This window comes from Podarcis cretensis (assembly GCF_951804945.1).
Source record: "Podarcis cretensis genome assembly, chromosome: 11".
Taxonomy (NCBI): Eukaryota; Metazoa; Chordata; class Lepidosauria; order Squamata; family Lacertidae; genus Podarcis; species Podarcis cretensis.
In genome coordinates this window covers 62,965,070-62,978,156 of record NC_137180.1, presented here as the reverse complement: position 1 = coordinate 62,978,156, position 13,087 = coordinate 62,965,070, and the positions used below count along the sequence as shown (strand labels likewise).

General features: G+C 51.2%; 2 protein-coding genes across 5 annotated transcripts in view; both read left to right on the top strand.

Annotated features, from left to right (window-relative positions):
• TPGS2 (tubulin polyglutamylase complex subunit 2) overlaps nt 1–13,087 on the top strand; it is a 79,493-nt gene that overhangs the window by 50,151 nt on the left and 16,255 nt on the right. The gene's annotated exons all lie outside the window — the stretch shown is intronic.
• Nucleotides 1–13,087, top strand: part of LOC307226187 (maestro heat-like repeat family member 5) — a 40,327-nt gene that overhangs the window by 17,018 nt on the left and 10,222 nt on the right. For all 4 annotated transcript variants that reach the window (XM_079994732.1, XM_079994733.1, XM_079994731.1 and 1 more), the window contains exons 13-19: nt 5,553–5,688; nt 6,469–6,587; nt 8,008–8,157; nt 8,625–8,779; nt 9,931–10,078; nt 10,542–10,723; nt 12,021–12,158. In XM_079994732.1, the coding sequence (XP_079850858.1) occupies nt 5,553–5,688; nt 6,469–6,587; nt 8,008–8,157; nt 8,625–8,779; nt 9,931–10,078; nt 10,542–10,723; nt 12,021–12,158 (1,028 nt within the window). The remainder of the gene's footprint in view (nt 1–5,552; nt 5,689–6,468; nt 6,588–8,007; nt 8,158–8,624; nt 8,780–9,930; nt 10,079–10,541; nt 10,724–12,020; nt 12,159–13,087) is intronic.

Sequence of the window (13,087 nt, the reverse complement as noted above, 5' to 3'; positions counted from 1 at the left end):
GCAGTACTGTCGCGCGGAGTTCATCTCCCGGTACGTAGATGGCCCCCTTGCGGAGGAGCAGTCCGTCGCGTATCTGGAACTCGTCGTCCTTTGCCGTGCCGCTGCGCACCTCCTCCATCTTGGAGCGCGCGAAGGAATCTGTTCGCAGCTCGCGCCGTATCGCTTCCAGGTCTATTGTGGCAGAAGCGCATGCCCACGCCTTGGGTGCGAAAATGTGTTTGGCTGCTACCGGTGCTGCTTCCTCCAGATACTGCGGCTTCCTGGATAGCGCATCAGCCATGACGTTGTTGTCTCCGGGGATATATTCTATCCTGAAGTCGAAATCCGCAAAGAACTCCGCCCAGCGGATGTGTCTCTGGTTCAGGAACCGCGCCGTGCGCCAGTACTCCAGGTTCTTATGGTCCGTGCGAACTTGCACCGTGTGTTTGGCTCCGATGAGGAAGTGCCGCCACGCCTTGAATGCTGCATGAATGGCCAGCAACTCTCTGTCCCAGATGGTGTAGTTCTGCTCCGACTTGCTGAGCTTCCTGGAGTAGAAAGCACACGGCCTCCAATCCCCTTGCGGGTCTCGCTGCAACAGGACTGCCCCCACGGCTCTGTCGGAGGCATCCGTCTCCACCCTCATGGGCTTGCTGGGGTTCACATGCAGCAGTTGTTCCTCGGAAGCGAAAAGACGCTTGAGTTTCTGAAAGGACTGCTCCGCCTGGTCCGTCCAGATGAACTTCTTCTTCTTGGAGCTGAGGGTGTCCGTGATGGCCGCCGTCTGCATAGCGAAACCCTTGATGAACTTGCGATAAAAGTTAGCAAAGCCGACAAACCTCTGGACCTCCTTCCGATTGCGCGGGCTCTTCCAGTCCAGTACTGATCGTACCTTGGCGCTGTCCATGGCGATTCCCTTGTCGGACAGCTTGTAGCCCAGGAAATCCACCTCCGTCATGTCGAACTGGCATTTCTCCAGCTTGGCGTAAAGCCTGTGCTCCCGTAGTCTTTGCAGGACTTCCTTGACATCTCTCTCGTGAGCCTCCTGCGATTCCGAGAAGATCAGAATGTCGTCCAGGAAGCAGACGCACTTCTTGTATAGGAGCCCCGCTAACACGTGATGCATGAAGGCTTGGAAGCAGTGGGAGCCATTTTGTAAACCGAAAGGCATAACCCTATACTCATAGGTGCCCAAGGGCGTGAACATGGCCGTCTTCCACTCGTCGCCCTCCCGCATGCGTATAAGATTGTACGCCCCTCGGAGATCCAGCTTGGTGAAGATGCGTCCCTTTCTCACCGTCGCGAGCAAGTCGTCGATCTTGGGCATCGGGAAAGCCGTGGGCTTGGTTTTCGAATTTAAAATTCTGAAATCAACTACTAGCCTCTTCTGGGGCGTGTCTTTTTTCTTCACAAAGAAAACAGGACTGCCCCCCACTGCTTTGGATTCTCGGATGAATCCCCGCTTCAAATTGTGATCTATGAACTCCCTGAGCTCTTGCAGTTCGTCTTCAGACATGGAGTACAGTTTTCCGGTCGGCAGCGTTGCCCCCGGCAGGAGGTCAATCTTGCAGTCGTAGGGTCTGTGGGGAGGCAGCTTGTCCGCTTCCTTCTCGCAGAAGACCTCCAAAAACGCCTTGTACTTGTCGGGTACAGCTTGCAGCATGCCCAGTTGTAGCTGTGGGTCATCCTCTTGCCCCTCGTCCTCCTGGTTAGTCATGATGCAATGTTCTGCGCAGTAGGAGGAGCAGAAGGTCAATTTACGCTGGTACCATGCCAATGCCGGGCTGTGCCTGTCCAACTAGCTCATGCCCAACACTATGGGCGTGTCTGACAGTTGGGTGACGTTGAAGCTGATGACTTCGCGGTGATTTCCAATGCGCATCACCATTGGCGGCGTTTGCTGTACCACCTGTCCCCCCAGCAATTCTCTTCCATCGACTGTCACTACTTTCAGGGGCATCGTGGCAGGCAGGAGCGCTATGCTATGTTGCTTGATGAAATCCACCCCCATAAAGTCTGCATTGCTACCAGAGTCAATGGTAATAGGCACTTCCATGGTGAGCCCATTGGGAAGCTGGAGTGTTGCGGTGAGCTGCACCACTGGTTTGGGCGGGAGGGGGTCTGTGGGCTGTAAGATTCCTGGGGACTGCTTCACTGATTCGTCTGGCTGGGCCCCAGCGGCTCTGCTTCCAGCCAGACTTCGTCGTTTCCCTGCTGCGGTTCCCTCTGCTGAGCTGCTTCTGTTACTTTTGCTGAGGCTGCATTGTGCTTGTGGAGCCTCTGGGGGCACTCTTTTGCCATATGCTGAGCACTTTCGCAGATGTAACACTTCCTGTTCCCTCTAGGAGGCTTCACCTTGGCTGCTCCTGGTGTGAGGGCTCTGGTCGCTGACTGAGCCTTGGCACCACCTATCTCCATCGGCTCCTCTCCCCCTCCCAGTGGAGGCGTGGATTGAGCGCGCGCTGAGTCTCTGGGGAAGAAAGGAGGTGCCCTTGCTGGCGTGCGTCCCCAACGCCCTTCATCTTTGCTCCAGGGACGTTCTTCCAGCCGCACACCAATCGTCAACGCCTTCTGGACCACTTCTTGAGTGCTCCGTGGCCTCTCCCCCCTTGCGATTTTGTCTTTCACAGCCCCGTTCAGCCCCTCCCAGAACAGGTCCCTGACGGACGCTGAGTCTTTTTCCCATCCCAGCGCGTTGACCAATGCAAAAAAGCGGGAATGATATTGCCTTACAGTGGCTCTGCCTTGTTTCAGACCGTGAATCTCTTTTCTAGCGACATCGACATCTATCTCCGATAAAAAACAATCGTCCATCGCCTTAATGAAGGCTTTTGCGTTTTGGAGGGCTGGATCATTATCTCTCCACAGATTGCGCAACCACGCTTTAGCTTCTCCATGGAGATGCGTTAGTATGAAGCCTACTTTCTCCTGCTCATCTCTAAAGTCCTTCTCCAGCAACTTTAGCGCAAAAACTACGTCTGCTCTGAAGTTAGGATATTGCTGCAGACTCCCATCGAAATGCGACACCAGGCTCCCCCCTCTCTTCCCGAGCCCGATCCCTTCTGATTTGGCTGCCGGTGGCCCCTGTTTAGTCAACATTTCCAACCTGTTTTGCAGATCCTTGCAGACAGCATCTGATTCCTCTTCTCTCCTCCTTGCCGCTCGTATTTCTGCGTTAAGTTGTACCACGGCTTCTTGCAAAGCTGCCAGTCGTTCTTCTGTAGTCATCTTGTGCTGCTTTTGTGAGCTCGCGAAGCACCAATCTTCGCCCCTCGCTGCGTCCTCTCACGTTGCGAGGTTCTTTGAAATTTGAGACAGGACTTACTGTCAGAGCTGCCTCCAGGTCCCAGCTCACAGAGGACCAACGCTAGGCTGTAGTTATGTACAAAAGTCTTTATTGAGATTCAGTCTCCATTTCAAAGCCGCAGCGTGCAGCTCTACGTCCCGAGCTTAGACCGGCGAAGTCCTGTCTGAGTCTCCTCCCCCTCCACACCAGTTTAAGACTCTCGCTTTGCTCCACCTCTTCCTAAATTCCTTTCTCCTCTGGGCCCTCCTGCCCGCTAGGGTCTCATCCTTCCTCGACTCCTCTGACGCTGACCCTGACGATTCTTGCCCCTCCTTCCGGCGGGCTTTAGGACCTGGTTCCCTATCCGGGCTACCTTCTGTGCCGCTCGCCTGTACCTTTGAACTTGGCGCGCGCGCCCAGCCTGCAACTTTCCTCTTAACCGTTAACTCGCTCTCCGATGGAGGCGTGGTCCACCCTGACTCATCTTCTCTCGCTGGTGGTGCATATGTGGGCTCTGACACCTGGGACTCCTCCCCCCCACTACGCTCTGGTGGGGAAGCTGGTCCTGATTTGCAACTGGTGCTCTGGGAGTCCCCGCTGGCCCCTTGCTTCTGGGGTGTCCCCCTTGGGTCGCCCCTTGCCCTGCCCATCGGCGCCCCCTTCTGTGAATCTTCCGATTCGCTGGAGAGGCTCATGGAATCTATCGGGCTGCTGTCATATTCTCCTACGCTGCCCTCGGATTGCTCCCCCTCGCTTTCCCTCTCCTCTCCTCCCTGCGCTCCCGCTGAGTCCCTGACATATATATATATATATATATATATATATATATATATATATATGGTAAAGGTAAAGGTACCCCTGCCCGTACGGGCCAGTCTTGACAGACTCTGGGGTTGTGCGCCCATCTCACTTAAGAGGCCGGGGGCCAGCACTGTCCGGAGACACTTCCGGGTCACGTGGCCAGCGTGACATCGCTGCTCTGGCCAGAGCCAGAGCCGCACACGGAAACGCCGTTTACCTTCCCGCTGGTAAGCGGTCCCTATTTATCTACTTGCACTCGGAGGTGCTTTCGAACTGCTAGGTTGGCAGGCGCTGGGACCGAGCAGCGGGAGCGCACCCCGCCGCAGGGATTCGAACCGCCGACCTTTCGATCGGCAAGCCCTAGGCGCTTGAGGCTTTAACCCACAGCGCCACCTGCGTCCCACCATATATATATATATATATGTGTGTGTGTAAATATCTTAACATTGCAAGTTAGCATCTCTCCCCCTTTCCCTCTGGTTTAACAATACTCCCACAGATGTTCTCAGTGATCAAGCTGGGATACATGAGTTCCTGACATCTTGGGGCAGCCTAGACCTCAGATGGTCAGGGCTTTGTTAATGAATAGAAGAACCTTGAATCTGCCTCAGAAATAGATGGGCTGCCAGTGAAGCTGTTTTAACAATGGTGTCCCGTTTTCTCAGCCCAAGGCCCCCACCAGCCATCTGGCCGCAGCATTCTGCACGAGGTGGAGCCTGTGAAGCAGATCCAAGGGCAGCCCCCCCCTAGAATACATTGCAGTAATCCAGCCTTGAGGTTCCCAAAATATGGACAACAGTGGTCAGGCTATCCCTGTCTAGGAAGAGCCATAGTTTGCAAACGAGACCAAGCTGGTAAAAGGCACGCCCAGCCCTAGAAGATATTTGGGCCTCTTGCTGCCAAGATATATCCAGGGGCACCAGAAACTAGACACCTCCTTCTTCTGAACAGGTAAAAAGAGACTTGGTCCACCCAGGATTCAAGCATGTTGCTTTTATGAATTGTGCATTTCTGTATACCTTTTCCCGTAATGTCTGCATTTTGTTGTGGTGGTTTGGAGAACTGCATTGCCGAATTTGTGGAAGCGAGGATTTTGAAGGAAAACCTGTGTCTTGGTTGGCGTATTGCTTTGGAAAGTTCAGGTGTGAACTAGATGAAAGCTGTGTGGCATGGCCATCCCAGGGGAAGGTGCCAGCCAGGGCTATTTTTCTAGAAAAAGAGGTGCCAGGACTCACCATGAACTCACCTCCCTCATTCTCTTATACTGGCAATAGCGGCCACCTGAGAGGTGCCAGAACTGAGTCCCAGTGAGTTCTGGCTGGGGAAAAAGCCCTGGGGCAAGCCTTGGGGGGGCCACCTAAGCACGGGTCTCTTGCCCTGTGCCCCTCTGCCACCTTTGCCAACTGAAAGCATGCCAGACGGTTTTCTCTTGCTGGGCTCTGTGGGACGAGGGCTGACTGTGCATCTCTCTCTCTCCACCTCCTAGATATCCCAGGATTTCCAACTTCTTGGACAGCTGGTGGCACTGTTGTCCCTTCACCTTGCAGACAACGTGAAGGAGATTGGCCTGCAGTCAGCGGAAGCCTTGTACCATCTCCATTACATCATGATAGCCAAAATGGGTGAGGGGGGTGTGGGGAAAGGGCCTGTTTCTTGTAAGCCGCAGGGTGGGAGATCTGTAGCCCTCCAGAGGCTGCTCCAACTCCCATCATCCCTGAGTGTTGCCCATGCTGGCTGCTGCTGGGGTTGATGGGAGCTCAGGAGGGCCAGAATTCGTGCCAGCACTGGCCTGACGTAAACACCCCGTTGGCCAGAGATGAGAGGGCAGTCTGAGGGGAGGGATTCACTGCTGAAGAACACAAGAAAAGCCTTCTGGATCAGACCAGTGGCCCACCCCAGTCCAGCATCCTGTTCCCACAGGGGTTGACCAGATGCCTGTGGGAAACCAGCAAGCAGAATTCGAACTCCGGAGCTCTTTCTTCTCCTGTGCTTTGCTGCCTCTGACCATGGAGGCCGAGCATAGCACTGCTATGCTGTGCACCGCAAGGAGGAGGACCATCCTGAAAGTTCAGTTTCATTGGAGGTCCAGGAGTTCTCGTGTTAGGAGGGAGAGAGAGAAAGCTTTCTCTCTCTCCACTTTCCCCTTGCCATACATTGTATCTCCTTTTCCTCACCGTTTTTCTAAATAGAAAATCCCCCAAATGCTGCGACCATAGAGCTCCGCAACCACCCCAGTCCTTTTGGTTGCCCCCTTCTGAACCTTTCCCAGTTCTGAGTTATAATTTTTGAGGTGAAATTGAGAATCTTTTTGTGGGTCGCAGTGGGGAAACTGGAGGTTTTGTGCAGGGAGCACTAATTCTGTGTTCTTTTGCATGCATATCCCCATCCCTGACCCCGTTTAGCTAAGAAGGTGGAGATGAGGCATAAGAACAAGAAAGGCAATGTGGTCAAATGGTACCGAGAAGACTTCTTCATCCCTGGGCCTGCCATCTTCTACACCGACATCTCCAAAGTGGCCAAGGTAGGTGTGGCTTTTTGGACTGTTTCTTGCTAAGGCCGCAGCCAGCTCTCAGTTAGCAGAGGTCCGTCTATTCGAGCAAATGGGGCCCCACCAACCTCCTCAGGCAGCCCATGCCTTCTAGGGGATGAGGGAGAGATTCAGAGCAGTTCACATTTAAAGCCAAAGCTATCAAATCCAGGCTTCCTGAAACAATATGAGAATGTAAACATAAGCCGCCTTTGAAATTCACACATCCTTGAGTTTTTCAGTGCCATTTCCCAGCCAAACAGCGTATACAAAAAGGATTGTGCAAGCTAAAAGTGTCCAGAAAATGAATATATTGGTGTAAATAACATATGGAAATACATTGTATTAGAATAAATCTTTTGAAGCCAAGTGCCCGTTGGTCTCCATTGCATGCCAAATTCTACTTACAGTGGACGCTCGGGTTGCAAACGTGATCTGTGCAGGATGCACGTTCACAATCCGCAGCGTTCGCAACCTGCGTCTGCGCATGCGCGGCTTGCGATTCAGCACTTCTGCGCATGCACAAAGCGGTACTTCTGGGTTTCGGTGGTCCGCAACCCCAAAAAATGCAACCTGAAGCGGCTGTAACCCGAGGTATGACTTTAGGTCACATTACACAAAACCATAGATAGAGAGATACAGCGGTGCCCCGCAAGACGAACGCCTCGCAAGACGGAAAACCCGCTAGACGAAAGGGTTTTCCATTTTGGAGGCGCTTCGCAAAACGAATTTCCCTATGGGCTTGCTTCGCAAGACGAAAATGTCTTGCGAGTTCCTGCGGGGTTTTTTTCCTCCCCCCCTTTTCCTAAGCCGCTAAGCCGCTTAACAGCTGATCGCTAAAAGCCGCTAAACCGCTAATAGCGCTAATCCGCTAAGCTGTCAATGGGCTTGCTTCACAAGACGAAGAAACCGCTATACGAAGAGCCTCACGGAACGGATTAATTTCGTCTTGCGAGGCACCACTGTAGATAGAGAGCTAGATAGATAGATCCCAACCCCAAACTACTCAGCCACTGCCACAACTGTGAGCCCTGGATAGAGATATAACTGATATCCACTATTACTCGCCCTCTCTGTTTCTGTGAGAACAGTTATCTTATTTTCTAGTCTGACTTTAGATTGTACCTCTTCATGTTCCAATGTCATAACCAGTTTTAGATGTGGATCGAAAATAGGAAGGCGTCACCTGACTCTTAGTTTTGTTTGTTGCGAAATCTTTCAATTACTTAAATAAACATTTAAATAGAATCAGAATTGGAGAGTTGGAAGGGACCCTGAGGGTCATGTAGTTCAACCCTCCGCAAGGCAGAGTGGATGTGCCTTTCACTTGGTTTGTGAAGGCGCCCTTGGACTACTAAAAAGGGGTCAGATGCGGAGCAGAAGAAAACTCCCTCGTCTTTCTTCTTTGTGCCAGGCTTTTGGGGAGCACCTCACGCCCAGCCAGATCAACGAAGTCGTGTTGAAGGCGATTGACAACCTGATAGTGGAAGACAGAGCCGTCTCTCAGGCTGCAGGGAAGCTGCTGAGTTCCTTCCTTGAGGAATGCGGGATGGACATGGAAGATGTAAGGCTCAAAACGGAGGCAGGGGGAAGCAGGTTTCCTCTAAATGAAACACAGTGGTGCCTCGCAAGACGAAATTAATTCGTTCCGCGAGTTTCTTCGTCTTGCGAAGCACCCCTATTAGCGGCTTAGCGGATTAGCACTATTAGCGGCTTAGCGGCTATTAGCGGCTTAGTGGCTATTAGAGGCTTAGCGGCTATTAGAGCCTTAGCGGCTTAGAAAAAGGGGGGGAAAGGGAAAAAACTCGCAAGACTTGCAAGACGTTTTCGTCTTGCGAAGCAAGCCCATAGGGAAATTCGTCTTGCGAAGCGCCTCGAAAAACGGAAAACCCTTTCGTCTAGCAGGTTTTTTGTCTCGCGAGGCATTCGTCTTGCGGGGCACCACTGCATTCTCCTCAGGTGTAGAATTAGCTTGTTTCTAGGGATGTTCACCACGCTTTGTCATCCTGGTCTTCTTTTATCTTCTTCCAGCTGCCCATCGTTGTGAAGGAGATTTACAACCACCTCCACAGAATCCCAGACATCCGCACGAAGGATGAGACACTCACAGCTGTAGTCAACCTTGCTGCGAAGCGCCTGAACCCGGTTGTAGATAGCCTGTTGGACTGCTCACTGGAGTGTGATGAGTAAGGGCCTTAAGAGATGAGTGTGTTTTGGGGGGGATATATCCATTTTGCCTGCAAATCTCAGGGCGTCTCAGATGCCCTGCATAACCTGCCATCCACCAAGCCAGGCCACAGCCCATCAGCCACGGAGGGTGATTTCCCAACTCTGTGGCATCTCCCAGGTTTTTCAAGTAGAGCTGCCAACTTTTGCCCTTAGGAAGCTGCTTCCTCTGTAGGAATGAGGCTTTCTTCCATGCTGTGAAAAGCAGTACCCACTGTGGATCAAACCTCTGTTCAAGATTCAGGTGGAAGCAATGCCAGGTTTTCCACACACACACCTTCTGGACAGTTGAGAGGGAACAAATTCAGTTTGGGTCACTTTTAAGTGAGAGCTTATATCATTTGCAGTTTCCATAACGAGAACTGTCATATTTCAAAATTCACACTATTCTGAATTTTTCAATGCAGTTCTCCAGTCAAGTAGTACACACACACACACACACACACACACACACACAAAAGTAGGCACACAAATGCATGAACTGGTGGAAATAACATATACAGTGGTGCCCCGCAAGACGAATGCCTCGCAAGACGGAAAACTCGCTAGACGAAAGAGTTTTCCGTTTTGGAGGTGCTTCGCAAAACGAATTTCCTATGGGCTTGCTTCGCAAGACAAAAATGTCTTGTGAGTTCCTGCGGGGTTTTTTCCCCTCCCCCCTTTTTCTAAGCCGCTTATCCGCTTATCCGCTAAGCCGATAAGCCGCTAAAAGCCGCTAAACCGCTAATAGCGCTAATCCGCTAAGCCGTCAATGGGCTTGCTTCGCAAGACGAAAAAACCGCTAGACAAAGAGACTCGCGGAACGGATTCTTTTTGTCTTGCGAGGCACCACTGTAGAAAGACATAAAATTAGAGGAGATTGATTTGCAAAAGGTGTTTAAGAGGCAAAACTGGATATGAAAATCTGCAAAGTTTTCATGATGTGGAAATGGGGAGAGCTGAATTTAAGTGGGGTTTCTTCGTTTATTTTTCAGTTTCATACTGAGTTACATATCAAAAAGGGGAATAGTAGTTTCTTTCTTTGCTAATGCATGTGCGATATAAAGCAAATACAAGCCTGACTTTTTTTAAGAAAAGGAAAAAGGGGAAATTCTGTTTTGAAAAATTGCAGAAGTGCTGCGGCGATCTGGAAGGCCTTGGTCTCCGATCCGTACTCCAGCATCAAGCTGCTGAGACCCCTCCTGAAAAGGCTACAGGATGAAGACCCCAACGCAGAAGTCACGTACAGGCGACGCAGCACTTCTCAAATGCCAATGGCGGTACGAAACCACTCCGTTTCTCTCCTGGGTGGCTCTTGAATGGGAGCTGGATGGGGCTGGGGGCTTCTGGTTGGGAAGGGGGGGTTTGCATCTTAATAACTGGCCTCTGGGGTTCTTAGTAGTCCATCGCTCTGGGGGGTCTCCTGGAGCCCAGCCCTGGCTCAGGGGCAGAACACCTGCTTTGTGTGCAGAAGGGCCCCAGAATCTCCATGTCGGGGTGTCCCTCACCTGAAACCCGGGACAGCCACTGTTAGTCAGTGTGTACAGTACTGAGTGAGATGGACCAGGGGTCTGAGTCACATCCTGCATAGCCGCCCTGAGCCTGGCTTCGGCTGGGGAGGGCGGGATATAAATAAAATTTATTATTATTATTATTATTATTATTATTATTATTAAGAGTTGGGAGATCTTGATCTGACAATGTCCTCTGCTGAATGCTGTTCTCCTGTCCTTGTCCCTCCAGGCTACCAACGCTTTGTGCCTGATCCTGTCGCTACCTGAGGCTTCGGATGTACTGCAGAACAAGTTCCCCCAGCTGCTGCTTGCCCTTATCACTCAGATCTATTTTCTTTTTGGGACGAGCAGAAGAGTTTCGAGGGCGACAAGTCTCATGCCGGAGCCCCCTTCGCACCTCCAGCCGCTGGCGTAAGGGACCTGCTCATGCATTTGGGGTGGCCCTCCCTTCTCTCTCTGGGCGCTTGCAAGCAGTGATGGCTCAGCCCCCCCCCAAGAGATAGGCTTCACTTGGACATGGAGGTTCTGCTTAGCTTGGGTAGCTAAGAGACCCAGGCTTCCCCAACCCCTGTGCTCTTCAGTCGCTTTGGACCACAACTCCCACCAGCCCCAGCCAGCACAACTGTGGCGAAGATGGGAGTTGTTGTAGTCCCAAACATTGGAAGGACACTAGGGTGGGAAAGGATGTTGGAGACTCTCCCGCTGATTTTGGTGTGGCGCAACTCACCTGTCACGAAACCTTAAGTCTCCATCACAGCCAAAAGGTTGCAGCTTGTGCTGGAAACATGTGAGGGGCTGTGGGGGCTGGTGGTTGTGGCTGGATCCATCAGGCCAAGCAGCTCGAGACTGCAAGGTGTCAAGGACCTAAAACTCCTCAGATGAACCTACCCAGACCTTGTGATCATCATCGGAGGCCCCTCTTCCTGTGCCTCCCCCATGAGAAGTCCGGAGGGTGGCAACACAAGAAGGGGCCTTTTCTGTGGTGGCTCCCATTAGTGGGATGCTCTCCCCAGGGAGGCTTGCCTGTTGCCTTCATTATATACCTGTCAGGGAACTGCCATCAGAGCAGGTGGTTAAAGGGCTCAAGGAGGTTAGGAGAGACTTAACAGCAGAGGAAGGAACCAGCAGGGGGAGAGAAGGAGCTCCGAGGGAAAGGGAGTCGGAAAAAGGGCTCTGGGACACTTCCAGCGAAAACAGTGAGGAGGTTTCAGGACCTCCAATAGGGACACCCACACCTCGCCGGAAACTGTCACGCCGAGAGTCCAGAAGACGCGTTTCCGTTAAGGAGCTTTTATGTTGGAAGAGATTCCGCAAACGCCCACTGTCGGATTCTGCCAGCGACTGAGGGAGCCATGCTTAAGGGCTCCGCTAAAGACAGAGTTTTGCTAAGCTGAGCAAACCCTGAAGGACTAAGCTTTTACGCACAAGCAGCTCATCATCCCATCACAATACCTTTAGATGCCAGGCCAAAATGTTCCTCTTCAGTCAAGCCATTGGCAGATTAACACCCTACGCCCTTTCAGCTGTGTTTGTGAGAGGGAGAGGAGTTATTGGTTTGGTTTGTTCATCTTTTTATTATTTATTTTGTGCTTTTTATCTTGTATTTTTGTGTTGTGAACTGCCCTGAGATCTACGGGTGAAGGGCAGTATACAATTTTTTAAAATGGATAAATAAATATAATATTCTTAATTCTTTCACTTGATTCAGGACCACTGTGCAAGCTCTGAAAAACCTTATTGGATGTGGTGGCTACGTCAAAGAATACAACATTTTGGGGGTGCAAAGGTGCTGGGATATGCTGTCAAACCCAGAAAGCTTTTTCGATGGCATTCGTCTTCTGACAAGGTAAGATGGTGAAAAGGACTGGCAGGTGAGGTACGAAGAGCAGCCCACCAAGGCCTGCTTTCTGGGAAATGGGGATAAACTTATTATTTACTTCAGAAAATGTATATGCTGTTTTATTGTAATAAACAAACTTCAAAGCAGTTAAAAAGAAAAGATAGGAAAATATTGATTAGAAAAATTGACAACAATAATTTGAGACTTTTGAAAAGTTAAAATAACAATAGACTAAAACCAGATTAACATTTGCACCAGCTTTCTAAACATCTGGGTAGGCTTGTCTAAACAAGAACGTTCTTAGCAGGGGCCCAAAAGAGTACAATAGGCAGGGAGTTCCAAAGTTTAGGTGCTGACACACTAAATGCAGAGCAGGCATTCTGTGGTGCCTGAAAGAGTGCCAAGTCCACCAATCAAAGAGGTCGAGTGGGTATATATGGGGTAATGGAGTAATGAACCTTCCCCTTCCCCACTGAAAACTCTGCTGGCTTTGGAGATTTATTTGCAAGAAACTGCCCTGCACTCTCAAACATCCTTCCTTGACAGAGAGAGCTAGATAGGACTTGGGTGAAACTGGAGAGAGCAGAGGGTAGTGACTGGGGCAACCCAGTCAGGTGGGCCGGGTGCAAGTACAGTGGAGCCTCGCAAGACGAAAAGAATCTGTTCCGCGATTCTCTTCGTCTAGCGGTTTTTTCGTCTTGCGAAGCAAGCCCATTGACGGCTTAGCGGATTAGCGCTATTAGCGCTTTTAGCGGCTTATCGGCTTAGCGGATAAGCAGATAAGCGGCTTAGCGGCTTAGAAAAAGGGGGGGGGGAGGAAAAAAACCCGCAGGAACTCTCAAGACATTTTCGTCTTGCGAAGCAAGCCCATAGGAAATTTGTTTTGCGAAGCACCTCCAAAACGGAAAACTATTTCGTCTAGCGGGTTTTCCGTC